We start from the raw sequence: 13,628 nt of genomic DNA on the forward strand, positions 1-13,628 counted from the left end.
ACCTTGGCTTACCAGTGGGGGAACTCCAGGGGAGGAGCCATGTGGCTCTCTGGGTCTAATGAATAAAGCCCTCCACAGTCTGGGTCTTGGTCTACCTATGCTTACGGGGGTGTCTCGGGCATGGTGCGAGGGAAAATGAGAGGGATCTGGAACATCCTGGACAGGAGGGGCCCAAAACTTCCAACCATGCAGTTGGCACCTAGGGTCTGTGGCTGGGATGGGGACCCCAAGCCTTTCCCAGAGGTCAGGGCTGCCAGCGTGGCCTCATACGTACCATCATATTCATCCACGGCTAGCAGGGCAGCGTCGTCGGTTCCAGATGGAGGTACTCCAGAAGCCAGTGTCTGGGGACCTGGCCTAGAATGGCCACCATGGGTCCCTTGGCCCTGGAAAATCCTACAGGTGCATGCATGGGTGCCTCATTCAGGAATTTCTAGAGGGTTCCAGCCACATCCAGATTTGGGGGGATGCTGGGCCCAGCCCCAAGGGGCCCCAATCTGGGTGAGAGAGAGCCGTACATAGACATCCCCAGCTGGTGGGATCAGGGACAGGGCAGAGAGGGAGAGAGGGGGCAGCCTGGCCAAGAGGAGGGGTAGAGGGGGGTGACAGCGTGGGTGTGGGGCAGCCATAGAGGGGGCACAGAGAGATGGGGGCTCCAGGGGGAACTAGAAGGGGCAGAGGGTATCCTGAGGGGATAGGCAGAGTGTAAAGGCTTCAGGGTCATGAATCAGGAGGGTTTGTTAGGAGAGGTGGAGGGGTCCAAGTGGAGAGGGGGTCAGGAATGTCGCCCCTGCTGAACCGTAGCGCCCCCCAGAGGCCCTGCGTCCGGAAGCCCCGCCTCCGCCTCGCCCCTGAGCAGCTCCGCGTGCCGCCAGCAGGGGGCGCACAGGTGTAAAGAGCAGGCACCTGGCCACACACCGGCGCGGAGCCCGCAGTCCCCCCTCCCCACGCAGGAATGGCGGGCTCCCAGCTGCCGCAGCCGCTTCTGTTGCTGCTGCTGAAACCTGGTGGGAGTTCCGGAACTGCCAGTGTCACCTCTACAGGTAAGAACAGGTAAGAAGGAGATCCAGCTTCCAGGAAGCTGGAGGGGGCATATGGCCTAGCCACACACCTGGCATCTGGACTCCTCCCTTAGGCCACGCTGCTCTGGCACTCCATCCCTCCCCCCAAAAGGGCTGCTCCTTCTCCCAGAAGCAAGGTGGGGAGGTCGTGAGAACAGTGGGAGCACCACCACCCTTCCACCCCCACCCCCAGCCCTGAGGCCGCCAGTTCGGCCACCCCAGCATAGCCTGAGCCAGCGAGAGGCTGGTGAATGCCTCATACCCAGTTTGAGGTTCCGTTTCAAATCTCAGTTTTTCTTAGCCAGACCCCAAAGGGAGAAGTGTGAGGTCCCCAGGACCATGGGGGTGCGGGCGGGAGAAGGGCTCACTTCCTGGTCACTGAGCATCGATGGCTCCCAGAAGAAGTTCTTGGCGCCTGACTTAATTTCCTTCTGCTCCCCTATAAGACAGTTCCCAGGGTGGAGAAGTCATCGCTCTCTCTGACCCATGTCCCAGCCCCAAACCTGGAATATCAGAGTGGAGGCCACCACACGTGAGACTCTTATAGCAGACAAGGGCTTCACTCAGAAGGCACCACGTTTATCCCCATTTCATAGCTCTGGAAACTGAGGCTCAGGCAAGCCGAGTCTCCCAGCCTGTGCCAGACCCAGATTAGAACCAGCTGACTTGGCTCATGCCAGTCTCCTGGTCTAGGAGTCTCTGGGCAAAGCAAACTCCTGGCACAGTGCATAGAAACAGCCCCATTTTACCTTCTGGTCAACTCTCCAGCCGCTCATGAGTGTCTGCTCTGTGCCAGGCACTCAGTAGAGTTTATGTCCTCAACAACCTCCTCCTTGCAGGCCCACTAGTTTTCCTCAGTTTGCTTTAGAAGTTCAACTCCTCAGAGGTCTAGCTTGGCTTGGGGTCCACTGTGGCCCCTGAGTCATCTTCACTTCAGCAGATAACTCTTCTCATCTGTATTCTTCCTCAAATAATGGTGGGAGGCCTTTTGGGGAGGCTGAACTCTTAGTCCTTGACTCCTCGGAGGTCTTTGAGGGGCCTTCTTCCCACTTTCCAGTCACCTGGGGCCAGACTCTCTACCATTCTGAGCCTCAGTTCCCCACCAGTAAAATGGGGATGAAGTCAGGCCAGCACACCATGCCTCTTCTAGACTCATCTGTCATCCCCGTGGGGCCTGGGAAACTGGACAGAGAAACAGGGTCTGCATGCGGACCCTGCCCCTTCCTGGGGCCAGTGCCAGATATTATTTCTGCATTTCTGCTGCTTGGGGTGAGTCAGGGGAGGAAGCACAAAGATTGGTCCAGGGCACAGTGGATGGGGTGGGGCAGGGAGTGGTTGATGAATGAACTTTGCAAGCAGTTAAGGTGCCCAGCAGCCTGGAACTGGGAAGGAAGTAATTGTGGGGGGGCAGCCCATGAAATCTTTACCTACCCTCAGCCTGGCCTCTGGCCTCCGTGTCTAGGATGGGGTAGAAGCTAGGGAGCAGCTGGAGCAAGGTAGTGGGGGTTCCAGAGTCTTAGAGCCCAGGCCTCTGTGGCTCTAAGGTCCATGGGGACCTTCCAGGTGCCTGGGGAAGCAGATTAGGGCTGATCCCCCTTGGGAGCTCAGAGGTGGATCTCTGCCGTCAAACATCACCTTGTACCAGACCTGCGTGAGCTCTCAGAGACTCTGACTTCCTGTGATGTCCATTTTACAGACAAGGAATCTGAGTCCCAGAAGAGAGTTGCTCAGCATGCTGCTTGGGTTGCAGCCATTCCCCATATCCAGAGATTTCTAGACCCCTGAAGCAAGAGTAAGGGGCAGGGAGGGTCCACCCTGAACTGGAACCCTGGCTGTGGGAGTTCAGACAAGGAAATTCAGACGAGGGCACCTCAGTTTCCCACTGAGCACTCACGTGGGGCACTAAATCCTTCAAGTCTCCCTAAGTGGTGGGTGTCATCTATCTGACGTAATAGGGAAAGAGGCGTCCAGAGGGGAGTCTGGGCCAGGGTCACAAGCCCTTGTTCCTAATCATCTTCTCCCTGCGCCCCAATGGTGTTTTCTTTTCAGGGGTTACAATCTCAGAGATGGAGAACTTGACTTCCTAATCTCTGACTTCTCCCTCCAGCCACCCTTCCCCTACTTCAGTGGAAAACCACAACAGCCAAGAGAGCCCAGAGACAGGCTCCACCCCCTCACCCTAGCACCCCTAGTTCAGAGGCAGGTTCCATAACCCCCTCAGATTCAGGGGCAACGTCCACCATGCAGCCCATCTCCTCACAAGCAGAGAGACAGTCACCCACTCCAGCTCCGGCTCTCCCAGTTCAGAGCACACCGTCACATCCCACTCTAGCCCCCTGAGTTCTGTCTCCTTGACCACCCTGCATCGGAGCCCCACTCACCCCAATCCCAGCACGGTGCCTTCCTCCGTGTCCTCGGCCACCACTGACGGGACATCCGTGGCCTCTGACCTTGGTGAGTATTGGGACATTTGGGCAGATGGGGGGATGGTTGCGGATACCAGGGTGCAGTTCTGAGATTGGCCACCAGGGGGAGACACAGTCCTAAGAATATGCTGGGAAGGACCTCTTCTCCCACCCCAGCATCACCTAAACCTCTTCAGACCTTCTTCATTCCAAGCACGTTTTATTAAGCACCTATCCTCTGTCGGGCCCTGTGAGACACAGTTATGTTGGGAGACAGGTTATAAGTAAATTACATATTTGTTTATAAAAGAACAAAGTAGAGCAGGATAGGGGTTGGAACGTGAGTGCAAAGGTTTTGAAATTTTTAAAGACTATTCAGCCAAGGTCTTGGTTTGAAGGAGGCAAAGGAGGGAACCACGCAGGTAGCTAGGGAGAGAACAGCCCAGGCAGTGAGCACAGCAAGTACAAAGGCCCTGAGGTAGGACTGCGCCTGGTGCATCTGAAGAAGAGTGAGATGGCTGGAATGGGGCGAGTGGGGGTACTAGTGGGGAGCAGTGAGGGTGAGGAAGTTGCAGGGTGTGATCATACAGGGCCCCAGGGGTCCAATAGAGGCCAAGCATTTTCAGAGGGTCTAGAAAAATCTGTCGTTCAAAATAATACATTGTCTCCAAAACATGCAAAGAAGAATGCGAACACGAAGCGTAATAACATTTTGCTTAAAGTCACAGGATATAAACCATCTTCACAAAGTGTCAAATTTTGCACGTATCCTCAGAAAGTCGCTGCATTTGGGAACAGAGTTCTAGGTTGCATTATTTTTTTCACTTTGCAAGAACTCCCAGAAGTGGCCAACAATGGTTGTGGAAACACAGTGAACAAAATTGATTGCTTGTAGACAAATATATTCAGAAGAAAAAGAAAAAGGAAAAGAAAAACAAAAGTAAAAGAATAAAAATGTGCTTGAAAAAATGGTTATAGCAGAGACTGGAGAGGGAATTAAGCACAGCTTCCTGAGAGGGGACTTAAAAGGCACTGGGCCCTGGTGGGTGTCTCAGCCTTAGAAGGGATGGGGTCTAGGGCTGACTCAGAGCTCCCCTCCAGGTGACACTGGAGCCCCCGAGTTGCACAGGAACCCAGGTGTGGTGGTGGCCGTGTGTCTGCTGGTGTGTGTTTTGCTCATCTGATGTGTGATAATGGCCGTGAGGTGCTGCCACAAAGGTGTGTCTGAGTTCCAGAAGCTGGATGAGGTATCCATGGGGTTGGGGGGAGGCTAGGTTGGGGGGATGGCCCTCCCAAGCAGGGCAGGCCCCTGCTGCAAAGCCCACTGGTGCCTGAACAACCTCCTGTGTGTGTTCCTCCTTCAGGGGCGTGTGAGCTGAAGGTCATCCTCTGCCTGTCACACACTGGAGTGATCCTCAAGAGGCTGGGATGGGGGGCTTGGATGGGGCTGGGGTGTCTGGAGAGGGGCAAGGCTTGTGGGAATAAAGCCCCTGCTGTTCCTCTGAGGCATCCTGAATCACGAATTCATTTGACAAACATTCCTGAGTGCGTACTATGTGCTGGGGTCACAGTGGGGACCATTTCTCCACCCTTACGGAGCCAACGGTCTCAAGGGGAAAGACTGACGACAGCCAGGGGATCAAGTGACATAATTTCAGATGGCTGAGGGCCAGAAAGTCACAGATTGGGGTTGTGGCTGGATCCCAGGGTCCCATGTGTCCAGGTTTGCAGAGAGGGTAGGGAGGTCTCTCTGGAAGGTGCACCACGAGGCTTGTGGGATCTTAGTTCCCTGACCAGGGATTGAACCCGGGCCTTCGGCAGTGAGAACGCAGAGTCCTAACCCCTGGACCGCCCAGGGAAGTCCCTGGAAGGTGGTATTTGTGCCAAGACCTGAAAGGGCGAAGGAGCCACCCTGGGGAAAACCAGGGAAGGTGTCCCAGGAAGCAGGCACGGCAAGTACAAAGGCCCTGTGGTAGGAAAAACTAGGGGTGTTTGGGAAACAACAAAGAGGTGAGCAGGGTCAGAGCTGGGTGAGGGAGGGATCTGTGGGGCACCAGGTGGGCTATGGGAAGAAGTGTGAGTTTTAGCCAGAACACCATGGGGGAGTCTCCAGCCAGCAAGTTCCAGAATCCGACCGGTCTTCTTTCAAGTCTTTAGGAGGGCAGATCAGCAGGGGTAACCAGGAGGCAGGGACAGCCTGTGCAAACGCTTAGACACTGGAAAGGGCCAGAAGCATGCAGAGAACAGGGAGTCAAAATGCCCTCCCCTCCTCGACTCCCATTGTCTCAGTTCTGTTTCCCAGGGTCTGAGCATGGGCGTCCACTCTCTTCCCTCCCATTGTACAGGATGGAAAACTGAGTTTGGGGAGGGGCAGGCCTGGGACTGGGGACCCTGGTGGGTCTGTGGGTTCTTCTTTCTACCCACTCCGCCCCCAGGGATTTTCCAGGCTTCTCTAGCAGATTGGGACACCGAGGCTGCAGGCTGGGTCTCGACCGTGTGCCTTGGCCATGACTCAGGCCTGGAGCTGCCCCCTCAAGGCTGAGTTTAACCCACAATGAGATGGGTGGTCAGAGAGGCTGAGGGTCAAAGTTACCCAGCACATCGAGGTGAAGCCCGCCCAGGGGAGGGTCATGCTCTGATGATTCTTGGGGGCAGAGGGGACAGCAGGGCCTCCCAGGCAGGCAGCAGGTCTGGTGAAACATTAACTCATGGCAGCTTGGGAAGTGGCAATGTCACATGAACCCTTTTCCCCTGGCCACAGCCCTCCTCACCCCACAACCCCTCCTGGGGGCCCCAGGTTCCTGCTGCAGCTCCAGCCCCCACTGTTTGTAGAGAGTGTTGACCAGAGGACCAGGGAGGGTCATCAATCTCCCTGGGGCAGCAGAGCACGGTGGGCAACTTTCCCGGAGCCTCCAGGGACCTCCTGAAGGCCATCTTCAAACTCCTGAAGACATACCTCATGGGCTCTGGCTGTGAAGCCCATGTCCCAGACCCCAAGCTGGTAAAATTCTCCTCTTCTGACCTCAAAACTGCACCTCTCTCTGCCTCTCTGTCTCTCTGCTTCTCTTTCTCTGTCTCTGTCTCCATCTTTCTGTCTCTCTCCATCTCTCTCCCCGTCTCTCCTCTTCTCTCTCTGGCTCCCTCCACCTCTCATAAGCAAACGCTAGAACAATTCAACTTAACACCTGCCCACTCTGGGCCCGCCCCTCGCCCCACCCTCACTCCCCCTGCAAACACACGTGGTCACTCGCTCCTGGCCACTCTCTCTCACACCTTCTTGGTGACACCCTCACACCCTCCCAGTCGTTCTGCCCCCCACCTCCCGGCTGGGTGTATCCTGCTCAGGCCTGGCGCTCAGACAGTTAAGGGGCTCCACTTGGGCGGGGACCCTGGGCCGCCACTTGGGCAGGCTAAGTCCTCCCCTCCCCCGCTGCCTGCGAGGTCACAGGACTCAGGCAGGACTCAGTGGTGGCAGTGAGCGTCCGGCCTACCCAGGCCTCGCAGAGCTGGTGTGAGTTTGGGGGGTTCTCAAGTAGTTGGCTGGGGTCCCTGCACCCTCCAGAGCTTGGCTGGGAGCTAAATGGATCTCCCATGGGGCCAGGGGCCTTCCTCCTGAGGGTCCTGATGCTCCGAAGCTGCTGACTTGGGCAGGGAGTTGGGAGGGGGCTGGGGGAGTATATCTGGGCACCGAGCCCGCTGCCCTTAGACGGAAGCCCCTGCAGAGGGCCGGGTGGCTGCCCCACACTGGTGCCTGTGGTCTGGCCCAGGTTACCTTGACTGAGTGTCTGCGGGCTCCAGGAGAGGATGCAGGGTATGGGAGTGGGCTCCCTGTCTAGGGGGGGGGGGCTCTCACAGGAGTATAGCAGGGCTCTCAGAGCCCAGAGGTCTCACGTCCATCTCCCCAGGTTCAGAGACAACTTGTGCTGCCATGAGGCGCAGCAGAACAGCGCTCTCCTTCCCGCTAAACGAGGTGAGCAGTGGGGAGAGGGCTGCGACTGAAGTGGGGTGCCCTTGTCCAGGCCATGGGGGAGGGGGGGTTCCAGTACTTGGAAACACCCAGAGCTGCCTGGAAACCCACTTACAGATGGGGGAACTGAGGCCCGTAAAGGCCACTAAGCCTCGATCCAAGTTTCCAGTCCCAGGCTGCAGCCATTGCTTTGGGGAGCAGGGGACCGGGGTGGGGGGCATGGGGGAGGGAGGGCACTAGGGACCCTTTGGGTATGGATGCAAGGTTTTTGATTGCCCAGGGAAAGGGGGCCTGGATGCCCTCAGTCCAGGGTGGGGAGGGTGTGAGGCCAGACATTCGGGGCAGGGAAACTGAGGCAGAAGAAAATGACAGTAGTGAGTGGGGAACTGGGCAGGAGCTGGATCTGAATCCCAGGCTGATGCCTGAGTGGCTGCTAACTTCTCTGGGACTCTATATGCTTGTGTAAAAAAAGGTGGGGGCTAACATTTTGTGGCTGGAGAGAAGTCAGGATGAGGTGGGCCCCGGCAACAGGCAAGGTCCCACATGCTTTAACTCATTGAGTCACGCCCCAGCTGTCTGTGGGAGGAGGAGAAAGATAAGGGTAGTCCCAGTTTACAGATGAGGAAACTGAGACCCAGAGAGGCTACCTCTCCCTTAAGGTGAATGGTTGAGCAAGATTTGAACCTGAGTCTTTGGGACCCTTGTCTGTGCTCTGAACCCCTGCCACTGAGCTGAGCCCCAACTGCTCCAACCACCCAGGACAAGCCCTGGCCCCCCTGTTTAATGTGGTGTGTGGTCAGGCAGCTGACTCCCTCTCCAAGTCGCACCTTCCTCCTCTGCAAAGTGGGGACCACATTATGCTCCTCCAAACACTCAGTTTACAGCATCAGTCATTCCACTTGCACGTGGAGTGCCTACCGTGCTGGGCCTGGGAACATGGAGGCTCACAGGCTGGGCAGACAGAAATTAAACCAAGAAAAAGGATAACCTCTGGAGGTGGGTGAATGTGAGTAAGGCTGCCCAGGCCGGGCAGAGAGGGCTTCTCTGTGGAGGTGACTTTTGAGCTGAAGAATGGATGAAAACGAGCAGCCAGCCATGGGGAGAGCTGGGGGAAGGGAATTTCCTACAGAAGGCACAGCCTGTGCAAAGGCCCTGAGGCAGGTTTAAGGAGCAGCTACGGTAAGGTTGGTGAGGCTGAGGCAGGTTGAGTGAGGGGAGAAGAGGAAGGTGAGAGGTGATAGAGGGCAGGGACTAGGGCACGTGGGGTCTTGGGGGCTGTGGTGAGGGGTGTGGATTGTGATCTAGGGGTGCTGGAGGCCACGGGAGGGTTAGGATCAGTCAAGGGACAGATTTAGGGTTTGTCTTAGAGGCAGGACTTGGGCTTGCAGCCAGAGCTAGCTCATATCAGGATCTCAGAGACAGCAGAGATGGACAAATCAAAAGACAGCTTCTCAGCCTCCCCGCCATCCCTTCCCCACCCATCCCGCCAGGCCTTCTGTCCCCACTCCAGACTCTCAAGGAGGAAAGCAATTAGTCTGGGGTGGCAGGTTGATTAACGCTGCAGCTGAGAGTTCCGGAGGACCCTCCACTCCCCACCTGCAGCTCTGAGAGCCCCCATCCTTACCTTACACTACCCCGGGGGGGGAGCAGCTGGGCTAGATCCTGGGAGTCGGGGCTTGCTGAAGAATCCACCACCCAAGCCCCTGCAGATGCTGTCGACTGCTCCCCCTAGGGCCTGTCTTGTCTGTTTCACCCCAAAACCAGCCAGGCCCCCCACAAGCTCAGACCCAAACATCAAACTGCCTCCTCTGGCTCCCCCTGGAGGCCATGTGGAACCTGAATTCACCAGATCGTGGCGCTTCCTCCCAAATCTTCCCCATCTAGGTCATGGTGGCCCCACCCATCCAGAGAACTGTGTGACAAGTCACCCATCATAATCACGAGTTACCCTTGAATCTTCTTGAACACCCCATGGCCATGGCCCATCTCTCGGCCACCAAAACATGTCCCGCATCCACTCATGGGCCCCACCTTGGCCCATGTCCCACCCAGATGCTGCCCCAGCCTCTATCCTCCCCCAATGGTCCCTGATGCAGACACAGGAGGCTTCTTAAAATCATAAAGCAAGTGGAATCTCTTTTTTTTAAATTTAATTTTATTATTATTATTATTTTTTGCGGTACACGGGCCTCTCACCGTTCTGGCCTCTCCCGTTGTGGAGCACAGGCTCCGGACGCGCAGGCTCAGCGGCCATGGCTCACGGGCCCAGCCGCTCCGCGGCATGTGGGATCCTCCCAGACCGGGGCACGAATCCGTGTCCCCTGCATCAGCAGGCGGACTCCCAACCACTGCGCCACCAGGGAAGCCCCTTTTTTTTTTAATTTTTAAAAACTCATCGGGGGCTTCCCTGGTGGCTCAGTGGTTAAGAATCCGCCTGCCAATGCAGGGCACACGGGTTCGAGCCCTGGTCCGGGAAGATCCCACATGCCGCGGAGCAACTAAGCCCGTGTGCCACAACTACTGAGCCTGCGCTCTAGAGCCCGTGAGCCACAACTACCAAGCCCACGTGCCACAACTACTGAAGCCCACGCGCCTAGAGCCCCTGCTCTGCAGCAAGAGAAGCCACTGCAATGGGAAGCCCGCTCACCGCAATGAAGAGTAACCCCAGGGCTTCCCTGGTGGCGCAGTGGTTGAGAGTCCGCCTGCCGATGCAGGGGACACGGGTTCGTGCCCCGGTCCGGGAAGATCCCACGTACTGCGGAGAGGCTAGACCTGTGAGCCATAGCCGCTGAGCCTGCGCGTCCGGAGCCTGTGCTCCGCAACGGGAGAGGCCACAACAGTGAGAGGCCCGCGTATCGCAAAAAAAAAAAAGAAAAGAAAAAGAACAGTAGTCCCAGCTCGCTGCAACTAGAGAAAGCCCACGCGCAGCAATGAAGACCCAACACAGCCAAAAAATAAATAAATTTATATTAAAAAAAACCAAAACAAAACTCATCAGTGTTTATTTACTTACTTGTTTTTGGTTGCATTGGGTCTTCGTTGCTGCGTGCAGGCTTTCTCTAGTTGCAGTGACTGGGGGCTACTCTTCGTTATGATGCGCGGGCTTCTCACTGCGGTGGCTTCTCTTGTTCTCTTGTTGAGCACGGGCTCTAGGCGCGTGGGCTTCAGTAGTTGTGGCACACGGGCTCAGTAGTAGTGGCTCTCAGGCTCTAGAGTGCAGGCTAATGTGGCGCATGGGCTTAATTGCTCCGCGGCATGTGGGATCTTCCGGGACCAGAACTCGAACCCGTGTCCCCTGCATTGGCAGGCGAATTCTTAACCACTGCGCCACCAGGGAAGTCCCACAAGTGGCATCTCTTGAAAGCTCTCAATCCACTCCCAGAACCAACCCTGAGGTCCCACATCAATTCCCCACCAACCCACCTCCCCGCACTCCACTCCGGCCTCCCCTCACTGTTCATCAAACCACACCAGCTTGTTCCCACTTCGGGGCCTTTGCACATTCTGTTCCCTCTGCCAAGTATGCTTTTTCCTAGTTCTCTCCTGGCCAGCTCCTTCTCCTCTTTCCAGTCTCAGCTCAAAGTCGTCTCCTCAGAAGGGCCCCTAACTACCCCTGAGCAATATTACTGGCCCCTCCCCCAATCACTCTCCAGGCTCTAACATAGTTTAATTTTCTTTCTAGCACCATACGAATTATCTTTTTGTACTGAATGCATAAATGAATGAATATACATGTGGGCAAGTGGTTTTCCCATCTGGAACTCAGTTTCCTCAAGAAGAAAACAGACAGCTGACATCTCAGTGAGCCTCCTGTTCTGGGAGGGGCCCACTGTCTCCATACACCCCACCCTCAGCTTTCCCTGCGCATCCTCCCGGCTGCCAGGAATCCTCCCTGGGGACGCCTAGGATGGAACACTTCGATTTTTGCGTTAGAATTCAGGCGCCCTTGGGAGAGGGTGGTGACGGTAGTGCTTGAATGGGGTGTGTGTCAGGGAACAGTCAGGTATCCTAGGTCCTAGGAGGAGAAGATTCTTGCAAAGATTTGAAGGGAGAGGGGGAACATGAGCCGCCCCCATCTGTGTGACCCTCAGCAGGTCATTTCCTCTCTGAGCTTTAACATCCACCTCTGTGATATGGGAATAAGAAGATCCACCTCATAAGGAAGGAAATAAACATAGTAGAGGTTCAACTGATGTCTCCTTCTCTCATCTTCTTCCCCATCCCCCTATCCTGGCTCTTCCCTGATTAGCCTTGTGGTCTTGGACCTCAGTTTCCCCATCTGAATGTTGAGTCTGATGGCGGAGACAGACTCACTTGTGAGGTGCAGGGGCAGAGCAGGAGAAGGCTGGCTCTGAGCTCTGCGTCTCCCATGTTTGTTCCTTTGACTCCCATTCCTACCCCCATGGCTGTGGGTTCCAGTTTTGGTGCCACTGCCTGGGGTCAGCACTGCGGACAGCTCCCAGCCTACGACTGGCCCATGCCGGCCGAATCCTTTTCTTATCAACAACCCCAAGGAATCTGTTTGGATTTCATCACTGGTTCACAGATGGGGACACTGAGGCATTCTTGGTCTAGACCACACGACATGGATTGAATCCAGATCTGTTGGGCTGGAGAGCGCACACTCCCGACTCATCAACTCATCCCGATTCTGTTTGAGTTTTAAATGTCCCAAGTGTTTACCCAGCACATGCTTGCAAACGCCGTCTCATTTAATTTTTCCTGTTAAGTCCTTCCTTCAAGAAATGAGTCACCAAAGCTCAGAATTCAGAATCCCATCTCCACCATTTACTTACCAACGGCAACCTTGAGCAAATTACTTAAATTCTGAGCCTCGGTATTTCTTGTTTGTACAATGAGGATAATTGTATAAAATGGCCTCAGTGTGTTCTTGTGAGCTGACCCATGAGGGACCCTTAGAACACCACCTATGTGGAGTGAGTGTACAAGAAAGATTACCTATTGGTACCGCCATTATTCACTTGTTTACTTATTGCATATCTTATTTTTATATTTTAATAAATAATATACCATGCTAGAATACAATTACAGTGCGTACTATTATAATAACTGGCAGTATATTATATAATGTTATAAACAATGAATATACTGTGTATTAATTGATTGATAAATAAGTATGTTTGCAAAGCCTACTGTGGGCCAGGCGTTATTCATATCCTGCAAAGTTGAGATCCACATCCCCATTTCATAGATGAGGAAACTGCGGCTCAGAGAAGGAAATTCATTCAGGGAATAAGTAGGACTGAGATACACAACTCTCCGGGTCAGTCCAGGAATCTGGGTGAGGGCGTCTCAGAGTCTCATGGTCCCCAGGGTCCCAGAGAGGCCTCATGCCTGGGAACTGGCTCATATCTTGTCACTCTCTCCCCAGTCAGTCTGGGAGTCGGCGGATTCTGGCTTGGCCCCCACGAATCCCCTTGGCAGTGGTGTCATCCGGAGGTGCTTCTCAGGGACCCCATTGCTGCCACCACTGTCGAGCCGTCTCGGGACCACTGGAGACGTGGAGCCCAGTGCCTGTGTGGTGTTCAACATCGAGGCTGGAGGGAATGAGCAAAGCCACAGCCTGGCCCCAGGCAGGTGAGGAGGCATGTGGGGGGTCAAGAGGCCCTGTCCCAGGAGAGGGAGAGTACTCTGTCTAGCTGAACCTTTCTTTAACTTGTTCAGCAAGCATTTATTAAGCACCTACTGTGAGCCAGGCTCTGTACTGGGAACACAGCCGTGGGCAAGTAGGTGTTCACAGGGAGATGGTGGAGATAGACTCATACTAGCTGGAGAGATCAGGGCAATGTGGAAACCCAGAGGAGGCTTCTGACCCAGCGCGGGAGGTGCAGGGGTGGGGGAAGGACCGGTTGGAAGAAGTGACATGTAGGCTTAGCCTAAAGGATGAAGAGAAGTCAGCCAGGAGGAGCACAGGGAAGTGTGTGCCAATTAGAAGAAACAGGATGTGCAAAGTCTTGGACTCAAGAAGATCAGGTGCACTGTGGCTGGAGGGTAGGAGGGGAGCCTGGGGAGGTGGGCAGGGGCTTGACCACACAAGACTTCATGGGGTGTAATGGGGAGACATGGGTGGGTTTTCAGGGGCGTGAGGTTGGCATTTAAAAAACTTCCCTGTGACTGCTGTAGGAAGAAGTGTCAGGAACAGGAGTGGAAATAGCTGGAGCCCAACGAAGAGGC

At 55.2% G+C, this 13,628-nt stretch overlaps 1 protein-coding gene across 1 annotated transcript; it reads left to right on the forward strand.

Moving 5' to 3' along the window:
• Window positions 1-955: 955 nt before the first annotated feature.
• On the forward strand, window positions 956-13,035 carry CIST1 (colon, intestine and stomach enriched 1; the record flags this gene model as incomplete). Its single annotated transcript, XM_082836522.1, is given in 7 exon segments — window positions 956-1,043; window positions 3,156-3,232; window positions 3,234-3,335; window positions 3,338-3,515; window positions 4,568-4,647; window positions 4,651-4,713; window positions 12,826-13,035. Coding segments are annotated over 7 exon segments (798 nt in total).
• Between the last annotated feature and the right edge of the window lie 593 nt (window positions 13,036-13,628).

Source organism: Leucopleurus acutus (assembly GCF_964270905.1).
Source record: "Leucopleurus acutus genome assembly, chromosome: 3".
Taxonomy (NCBI): domain Eukaryota; kingdom Metazoa; phylum Chordata; class Mammalia; order Artiodactyla; family Delphinidae; genus Leucopleurus; species Leucopleurus acutus.